Below are 10,285 nucleotides of genomic sequence, written 5' to 3'. Positions count from 1 at the left end.
CTCTTTCTTCCACCCCTGCGTTTGCGGGAACGGGCTCTGGACTCACTACTTGTCCTCTGCCAGGTTATCTTGGACCGAGATCTTCCACCCCCGTTTTCCGATCCGGGATTCTACTGAATTCTCCCGGACGGAAGCAGAGTGGCGAGCCTTCTTAACACCCAGGGTGCAAATCCTTGCCTACTAAGTTCAAATCCATAATAGGGTTTTCGTCGTGTGCACCTTAACTACAACAACAAAACAAAAACCGATACCGTACTGCTTCCAATTTTTTTTTTTCTTTTTAACGTAACCAGTTCTGAAAGTTTCATGGTGTTTAAGGTGCCTGCTCGACTTAGGCAAACTGTGGGGAGGGGAGTATTTTTAACCTTTGTGAGTTACCAGTCCCTTCCCTTTTCTCTCAGGACATCCTCAAAGGCACTTACATGGTAGGGGAAGACTTCTGAGAGCTCCTAATTACCAGCTTCGGAACTCCGACTCACCTCTCGTAGGAGACTGGGAGCTCGCAGCGCGCATGTGCGAGCTCCGCGCGCTCCCTGCGCACTCCGTGCGCGCCCCGTCCGCCGGGCGCTCCCAGCGGTAGGCGCCCCGCCTGCCACCCGCCTCCGCCGCGCAAGCGCGCCGGGGGTCCAGGCCCTGGACCGCTTATCCGATGGGGTGTTTGGCGGCCGGGCCAATTCCCTGCCAGGGCCCGAAGGCTGCTGGCTATCCCGCTGTCTGAGAGGAACTGCGGTCTCGGGTGGCTGGAAGCCTTCAGACCAATCGGCAGGCGGTGGAAGGGCGCAGACCCGGCGCCCTGCGGTCGCCTGGCCGAGGCTTGCGCGCTTGGGGCGCTGGGATTCCCCGCGCGGACGGCCCCGGGTGGGCGGGTGTTTCGGTGGCAGAGGGAGAACCCTACAACCGTCGGGGGAGGGCGGGTCCCTCCTGGCTGCAAATTCTGACCCAATCATCTCTGTTTGCGGTTTGAAACGGCACCCGCCCATCCACCCGCTCGGAAGTCCGAAGTCTAGCCAAGAGGACTTGGAGCTGCAGACTTGCCGCGGCTGGAGGGGAGGGAGCAGACGCACAAGGCGGCCCCCGAAGTAACTCCCTGAGACCCGGGAGCGCTCGTCCGCTCCACATTCAAGGCCCTTCCCCGCCCGCGCCCAGCCCTACAGGGCCTCCCGATTCGGGCGGAGGGTGAGGGAGGCCTGCCCGTCTCCTATCAAGTTGACTTGACAACAATTACGAAAGTTTTTAATTAGCTTCTTGTTATCATTCATTTTATTAATTTCCAGAACTCTCAAGCCATGAATTATTCAAAGGGCAAGACAACCGGAGCGGGGCGGTCGCGCGCCCCCGCCGCACGTTCCCGGCCCGGCTCCGGCAGCGCTGTTCGCCCGCCGCCCCGGAGGGCGTGAGCCGGCCCCGCGCCGCCAGCCGCGGTGGCGGCGCGAAGGTTTGATCAAATATTAAATAACGTAATTATTGCGACAAGGCTTATCTCGCAGGTGGAAAAGAGGCTCCCCGCGAGAATTTGAATTCGGCTGCTATTTTTAAAAAATCAATTAAGCTTGCGGTCTCCTTTGAAACCGCCCGCGAGCTCTGTGTGGCTGTCGTCGTGGGGCTGAGACTGCGGCGCCAATAACACGGATAAACAGAACCATACCAGATAATAATTGTGGTCATCACCTTTATCATCCCGGGGGCCACCAAGGCAATTCGAATGGAGTGGGGGAACACTGCTTTTTAGCCAAAGTCAGAACTCAACAATTCCCACTTCATGGACTAGACTATGAAAGCTCTTCCCCAAGAAAGATGCAGCAGGGATGCTTCACGCAGGGTAGACGAGAGAGAGGCCCGGGCGACGCGGCTGCGGGCGGTGGGCGGGGGCTGGCCAGGTGAGTCCTAGGCACTAGGGCGCTCTGTCTTCCGTTGGCCTGGCTATGAGTGGTAACAGGACCGAAGTAGTCTTAGTATCAGGAGAAAGTATACCATCATGGCAGTGGGTGCTACGGTTTATTTATGAAAGTGTAATCGAAATAGAAAGCAATTTAAGAAAACTCATTAAACAAAAATCTACTCAGAAGTTAGTTGATGTGTCTTGAGGGCATCATTTCTCAGACCTATAGGAGCAGGACCCTGAGCTAGGACTGGGGCAAACTGAAATTTAAAATGAATGAATGGCATCAACGTGGCAGGTGCATTTCATGCTTATTTTTCTTTTGCCCTGCCTACTCCACGAACGCCTGGATTCCTCGAGAAGCCGAAATACAAACGGAGCGCAATTTTCCCACTCTCGCCAACTTATTTTAAGATCATTCTTTTAAAGTTCCGCAGCCACACATTTTAGTATTTCCACTCACCAATTGGTTTCAGAATCTGCTTAAAGTGTAGTTCCTCTTCCCAACCAGAAAACTTTGAAAGGTCAGCTACCGCTGAGTGACAAGCCTTTGCTCTCGCTTCAGGAGGACATTTGTTTGCTTGTTTGTTTCTTCCTAAGTTGACAAAGGTGTCTTAGAACAGTCTTATTCCTTCCCATGGTACACAGATTCACTCACCAGAGAGCAAAGCATTTCTGTTTTGCACAGTTTCCTACTACATAAAATAGGAAACTCTGCAAAGCATGTGTTTTCATGATGTTTTATTAACATAATATTGTCTTCTTTTTATTTGATAAGGATTTTAATACAAAACAAATGCTTAAGTTCTTATTACATACATTGGTCATCATTATATAATACAAATGTATTTGCCTGCAACATTTGCGTTTGGAGCAGATTGGGGGGAAAAAAAAAACAGCCTTTGTAAATCTTTTCATTTGTTCATTCCTGGTTCTCCAACAATGAAATCCGGTCATACTTTCCTATGAAATAACGGTTTGTTTGTTTGTTTGTTTTTACAAATGCATTTTATTAAAAACTTTGATGACATTTCAAGTCATTAACAACAAAAACAAATCAATTTTGATGGAAGAGATCTATTTTTAAAAATACCTCTAGTGCTTTTTTAAACATTAACAACTGTTTAAAATCACAGCTTTTTAAATGTACTATTCTTTTTTGAACATCAAGTGATTTGTTTCACAGATTTGCCGGTGAAATTAAAAAGATTTGGCTAAAATGGGATGATGTCAGAAGATATAATCCCAGCTATTAAGAAACTTTGTACATTTGGCATCTGATTTAGTCCAGGGTCACCAAGAAATAAAGTATCTCTGGTCTTTCTGGAGCAGTAGGTGGCACACTAAATGTTTCAAATGAACACAGGCATTTGACATGGTGGCTGGACAGATCCATGGATGATTTTTTATATTTATTAACCTCCAAAGCAAAATCATTTAGTTACAACATTTTTTAAAGAAATGTTTATAGGCTAGAAACACCACATAGAAATCTCCAAATGTCTTTCCCTGAACCTCAATTTAATTTGGGGAGGGGGCCTGGTTCTTTATTACCTTCCACCACTCTGAAGTGAGAACTGTGGTTTAGGAGTTTCTGCAGTTTAAAAAAAAAAAATGATAAACACAGGCAACTAATATAGAATTCATTTTATTCAGAGCACCGCTTTTCACATGAGTTATCTGAAAGTGAATTCTGATTCAGCAGAAAAATACATCATTCTTACCCCTTCCTCACTTTTTATCCCCCTTTCAATATCCTCCCTTGTATTTGTGGTTGAACCTCATTTTTTGACCGGCTCTACCAGGACTTGGCCCAGTATAAACAAAAATGCACCCAAATCATAAAACTGCTCTTCTTTCAGTTATGTTTTATTTGTAAGCGTACTGGGACACATCCCCCTGTTGTATTTTGGCGCACAGAAATGGTTCTAATAGGAATGGGGAGGAGGAAAGGTATTAGAGCAAAGACATAACCAAGGAGAAAGCTCAGCAGACATACATGGACAGGTAGATCAATCGTGAGACATTTCAGGATTAACACTGGCAGTTTTGTAACCATTGTGTGAGTGTGTGCGTTAAAGAAAATATTTACAGTAATTTTCCTTTTGTTCTCTTCCTCTAAATACAAGAATATGACAAGAATGTTGTGTTTTCGGTGAAAACAGGCAGTAGACTGTGAAATCACACTATCCACAAAACGGTCTATCAGAAAGCTAGCCCAGTTTAGTGCTCAGTTTCAAATGCATAGTATGTTTGCGCTGCAAACAATGATATACAACGTAATTAAATAAATAATGCCTAACCAGAGTGAAACCTAATTGTGTTTCTTTCTGCACCTTTCAGATCATGCATGATTTCAGTCTTGTCAAATGGCAGAGTTTTCCTTTTCTCATTTGTTCTATTTTCAATTTTTTAGTTCTTATTAAAGGATGGTGATAAACCATCTCCACAAGAGATCAAAAGAGTATCTTATGCACCAAGCAGGCATTTTACCTAACCACCTTCAGCTGTCTTGCTTTTGTTTTTAACCATCAGCAGTTCAGAGAGTACCTTGATTATTACTATGAAATACTATACATGATTTTCTATTTGGGAGACTGATAGTGCAAATTAAAGTTCTTGCTACCCAACATTTATCCCCAGCAATAAATTACTTTTGAATAATAATAATAATAATAATAATAATAATGAAACACAGTTGTTCTGCTTTCCCCCCCAACATGCAGACCCCTTTGAAACAAACGGAGGGCTTTAAACCTGTCTTCCTCTCTCCTGGGATTTAGCTGATTTTTCTCCCAGCCAAGTCCTGCTCCAACTGAAAGCAGAAACTTTCCAGTATTTCCAGAACGATTTCATGGTCTTCAAGAGAGAAAGAAAGGGTACCTAGAAGAGCAAGATGGGTCTTGTTCTAGAGAAAAAATGGGGCACAGTATCTTTCCTAGTGTCTTCCACCCCATCAGTGTATTTAAATGAATAGGGGGAAAAGTCAGTAGGTAGTTTAAAATAAACCACACTCAGAAAAATAAATGAAAGGGCAAGCAAGTTCCATGGGCATGGGGGTAGGGAGAGGAATTTCAAAATCTTAGATATATCCAGATCTTAGATATAAGCAAAAATGAAAGGAGAAAAACCTTGTTAAATTGTTTTATTATCCTAGAATAAAATATTTATTTCGGAGCCCCTAAATTCTGCCTTTTAGTCAGTTCAGATTGTGTGTGTGTCTCTCTCTAAACATCCCCACCAGACCACAGGAGTATAGGCCAGGTCACCCGAAAATGTGGGACACCTGAATAGCCTCCCTCTCCTTGCTGTGCCCCCACCCCCACTTTCTGGCAATGGAGAGCAGCTATAGGAGTCTCATTGGAATGGATAAAATAAAGAGGACAGGGATGGGGTGGAAATGAGACTTGGGGGGGGGACAGTAAACACAGAACAACTAGCTTTGCTACCCAGAATTTCACCTTCTGGTTTGTTTGGTTTTCGACTTTAACTCAGTTTATGTATGTAGGTTTGGGGTGGGTGGTAATAATAGTGGTGCTCTTTTTCTCTCTTCCTTAGGGAGTAATGAAGCTGCAGAACATGGTTCCCCAGAGTTAAGTTTCTAAAGCATTTTTTTTCTTTTTGTTGTTTTGTTTTAGTTTGTCTTTATTTGTCTGGTTTTTGGTGGTTGGTATGTTTGTTTTTGTACATAGTCCCTTGGTCCCCAGGAGATTTTGACAAGTGTCTCTGGTCAAAAACAGTCCATTTCCCTAGACTTCCCGAGTCTCCCCCCACCCTAACCCCCAGAACCAATCTGCTCCTCAAAACCCCTCCTCCAATCTCTGCTTTCCTTTCCCTTGACTCCCCGCTCACCCAAATATTCCCTCTTTCTCCCCTGCCTGGCTCTCCCGTGCCCACACCCAGCACCGCAGTCCTCTTTTCTGGGGAGGGGAAAGGGCAGGGAGAGCAGAAAGGGGGTGGAGGAGAGTGCGCTAGGAGGGACTCCCCAAATGCAAGCAAGATAACGGACACTCCAAATCTAGAGGAAAACAGGCTCGGGGAAAGCCCCCGAAAAGCCCCTTCAGCTCCCACTCTGCCCCGCCCTGCACCTCCCACTCCCCATCAGTAAGTGGCGGAGAATTTCATCCGCTTCTGCTTCTGTCTCTGGTTGCAAAACCACACCCGCACCACGTTCTTTTTGAGGTCCAGTTTCTCGGCGATGGCGGCGATCTTCTCGGAGGAGGGCCGGGGTTGTACGGCGAAGTAGGCCTCGAGGGAGCGCTTCTCCGGCGCTGCGATGGAAGTCCGCTTGCGCTTCTTCTCGCCGCCGTTGAAGAGCTCGGGCTTGTTCATTTTCTCGCGTTGCGCGCCCTCGGCCTCCTCGAGCCACGCCTGCAGGATGGGCTTGAGCGCGATCATGTTGTTGTGCGAGAGCGTGAGCGACTCGAACCTGCAGATGGTGCTCTGGCTGAGCGAGCCCACGCCCGGGATCTTGAGGTTGGCCAGCGCCGAGCCCACGTCGGCCTGCGTCACGCCCAGCTTGATGCGCCTCTGCTTGAAACGCTCGGCGAACGCCTCGAGCTCGCGCGGGTCCGTGTCCGAGTCGCAGATGGACGCCAGGCCCGCCGCGCCCACCACGGCCGCAGCCGCTGAGGCCGCCGCCACCTGCCCCGCCGCCGCCGCCGCCGCCGCAGCCGCCGCGCCGTGGTGCGCCGCCGCCGCCACCAGCCCGGGGTGCGGCAGACCCGACGGCATGTTCATGGCGGCCGCCGCCGCCGGGTGCGACAGGTGGCCCAGGCCGTGCATGTGCGGATGCGGGTGCGCCGAGCCGCCTAGCAGCCCGCCGCCCGGGCCGCCGCCGCCGCCCCCCGGGCCACCGCCGCCGCCGCCGCCCCCGGGGCCGCCGCCGCCCGGGCCGCCGCCGCCCCCCGGGCCGCCGCCGCCCCCCGGGCCGTCGTGGGCGCCGCCGCCGCCGCCCGCCGCGCCCGCGCCACCCGCGCCGGCCATGAGCGCGAGCGAGGGCGACGAAATGTGGTCCAGCAGGTCGCCAGGCTCGAGCGCCTGGTGGTGATGGTGGTGGTGGTGGTGGTGCGCCAGCGGCACGGTGGACGTGGACGTGCATGGCACGCTGTTCATCGTGTGGTACGTGGCGTCTGGCTTGAATGGGTGGCTCTTGCCCTGGGACACGGCGATGTCCACAGCCGCCAGCGCCTCTGCCCGCGCCAGCAGCGTTTCGTCTAGGCTGGCGAAGAGGTTGCTCTGCAGCTGCAGGCGACACAAACCAAACCAAAACAAAAAACAAACAACCAAAAAAACCACAAAACGAAAAAAAGCAAAAACACAAAACAAAACCACACACAAGCCGGAAAGCACAAGCAAAGGGCAAACCAAACACAAAGCAACCAAAATAACAACAACGGGGGTGGGGACAGTGGAGGCCGGGAAAGACGGAATGGGGAGCACAGTGAGGACAAGACAGGGGGGGACAGATGAGAAGGGACGTGAGTGTGGGGAGAGAGACAGGTTCAGGGGAGAGGGGGACACAAGAACACATTCCGGGAACCGGCGTGGGAGACCAAAAAGGAAGGGGAAAAGAAGAAGAAATGGAAATGTAACTCGCAGCTCGGGACCCGTGTCACGCACCCGAACACGCACAGAGACCGCCTTTCCGAGGCGTGAAATTAACAGAAAAAGTGGAGGGAAGTAGAGAGTCATGGCCCCAGCGCTCCCCACTCTGATCGCAGGCGCCCGACACGAGGCAGAGGCGACGGGAACACGACATTAAGCGCCACTGGACAAAACGTGCCTAGCAGCGGGATTCCTCTAAGAATCCCTGCCCGCAAAACCCAGCACCTGGACCTGGCGCACATCAGCACCCGACATGCAGTGTCTCGGAGACGGGGAGGGGGCAGGCGCGCGGGCCGGGGCCGCGGGCGTGGGGCGCTTACCGGCGGCGTGGGCAGGCAGGCCCGCCGGATGGCCTCAGAGCTGGAGTGCAGCGACGGGTACTTGTGCTCAGGGAGGGTGGGATGCATGGCAAAGTGAGGCTGCTTGCTGTTCATAGACATCATCTTGATGGCTTGGCATGTAAATCCACAAACACTCCGAAAGTCTGCGGGAAAGTGCGCACCCCGGCTCCCCCGGCCTCCCTTCGGAGGCTGCAGCCGCGGTGGCTGGCTGCGCGGAGGCGGCGGCCGCGCCGGGGGCTGCTGCTCCTCTGCTGCCGCCGCTGCCGCCCGGCGCTCCCTTTGACCGTGCAGAGCGCCGCGCACCGGCCTCACGATCCCACTTCTCCTAGAGCTCTAGCCCCGCGCGCCGACGGGATGCACTCCTCTTACACCTGAGCCCCACTTCTCGCGGCCGGTTCTGGGAGCTCTCGCGAGAGCTCCCGGCCCCGCCGCGCTGACAGGCATCAGCTGTCTGAGTCTGTCTGACGCGCGCTCTCCCTCCGCGGCGCCGTGCGTCTGCGCGCGCGCGCGCTCGCCCGGCCGCGACAGGCGCTTGGGAGCCGCTCTTATAGTGACCACCAGCAAGGACAGCGCAGGTGATGCACCTGTAGCTACCCGGGCATGCGCAATGCACGTCTCACCTTTCCCACAGCGGCTCTGGAAAGATCAAAAGGGCTGGCTATTGTCTCAGGGTACCCACCTTTTAGGGGGAGAAAGACAAGAGGATCAGAACCCCTTTGGTGCTTTCCCTCTCTCAAACTCTCCCCCAGCCCCATCGCAAGCCCGGAATATATGCGCATTACTTAGGCACACCTCCACATTGGGATGTCTAACAAGCTGTTATATAATGTATACAGCTGGGTATTTGTATGTTAAATTATGCCCGCGCATTCCTCTGTATACAGTATAAATAACAACACAGAAACGCAGAAGATGCTGTCTTTTGCTGCAAGAACCTGTTTCTTTCAAGGTTTATAAATAGGTTCCTGGAGAATAATCGCCGTGACAGACATTTGTTTGAAGCAGTCAGACGCTATTGATTTCCATATAATTTAATTTCCTCCGCATACTTTGTTGTTGTTGTTGTTGTTGTGAATATAACTGTGTCAGGCACCGACAGTGACAGCCACTTAGGAGCCACAAGGAGCGTGTGCTTTCTACTAAGGAACTGCTGTTGAAATGAAATTGTGCATTTCTCTTATTGTTTGTCTCCTTTAACCGTGTACAAACCCACATTTCAAACGAGCTCCGGGTGATCTGAGGCTTCTAGTAATCAAAAGGAAAAATAGTTAACAGGGTGTTGTGGGGATCCTTTCCTCTCCTCAGCGTGTACACATACACACACACACACACACACACACACACTTTATGCCGGAAACTCCGGGAGAAAAGAAAATCGCTTCAGAGAAAAAAGAATTAAGATGTCGAAAAGAGGACTTTCTTTTCCCTTCCATCATCTTGGCTTTGGCCTCTTTGCTTCTTGTGTGTGTGTGTGTGTGTGTGTGTGTGTGTGTGTGTGTGTGTGTATCTCGATTAGGAGACAGGATCAAGCCAGTGTATAGGAAAGTGTGATTAAAATATTCAAACCAATCTGAAATAAAGAAACCTAAGCTCTGGTCCAGACTTTATTTTTTATGTATTCTCTGATTGTGAAATCAAAACTTAAGAAGAATGAATCAATTAGCCAACCTGTTATATGGTCCTTGTGTGGCAGGCAGATCAAGCGCCTCCTGGGAGAACCACAGTTCAGGTGCCGAGTCCCCAGGGACACAGCGCTTGCCCCGGGTGATAATAACAGCCCAGATGTTATCACATCTGTGGCGGGAGAGCTGGAGAGCGGCAAGGGGCTACTTATGGGAGGCAGAGATCAGATAAATAATCTTTCTGGTCTCTCCCACACCAAAGAGGTCTGTATTTCCACCAAAGAGCAGATCTCATTTCTAAAAACCTCAATTTGCGTTCGTGTGGATCTTTTCCTCAGATAAAGGAGTCCGTATTTAGCATACCCACTCAATACTCAAATTCCAAGAAAAGCCCACAGGCGTCACCATGGCTTTTTCTTTCTTTCTTTTCTTTTCTCTCTATCCTCCTCCCCTGTTGCAGCCAGAGAGGGGAGAAAGAAAGATGTTCACTTGCTGGTTCGAAAGGAGCAGAGCATTTCCATCCATTACATGGTCCCCTGGGAGCGCTAAATGCAACTTATCTCTACGGGGAATGGATGGGGAGCAGGACATCGCTGGAGGGAGCGAGTGAGTCCTAAGGTAGTCGTCGCCCTGGGTGTCCAGGCTTAACCTAATCCTTCCTGATACCCATGGCAGCCTTTCCCTAAGCTCTTTCACTAGGGAAAGGAAGGGTCTTGCAGAGGGCAAGAGCCTAGATCCTGCCAGATCCTGCCAGCACCTCAGGGAAATGCTGGCCTTTAGACACCCGGAAGGGTGGAAGGGTGCATGGGAGGCAGAACCGCAAGCAGCACAGGTTC

At 50.9% G+C, this 10,285-nt stretch overlaps 1 protein-coding gene across 1 annotated transcript; it reads right to left on the bottom strand.

The window, feature by feature from the left end:
* Positions 1-5,980: 5,980 nt before the first annotated feature.
* POU4F1 (POU class 4 homeobox 1) lies at positions 5,981-7,929 on the bottom strand (the record flags this gene model as incomplete). Its single annotated transcript, XM_080799363.1, has 2 exons — positions 5,981-7,123; positions 7,807-7,929. The coding sequence occupies 2 exons, from the start codon at positions 7,927-7,929 to the stop codon at positions 5,981-5,983; spliced, it is 1,266 nt and encodes a 421-aa protein (XP_080655489.1).
* Positions 7,930-10,285: the final 2,356 nt, after the last annotated feature.

Source organism: Martes martes, assembly GCF_963455335.1.
Source record: "Martes martes genome assembly, chromosome: 3".
In the NCBI taxonomy this organism is placed as follows: domain Eukaryota; kingdom Metazoa; phylum Chordata; class Mammalia; order Carnivora; family Mustelidae; genus Martes; species Martes martes.
The sequence above is the reverse complement of the archived record's forward strand: the minus strand, read 5'-3'. Positions and strand labels throughout refer to the sequence as shown.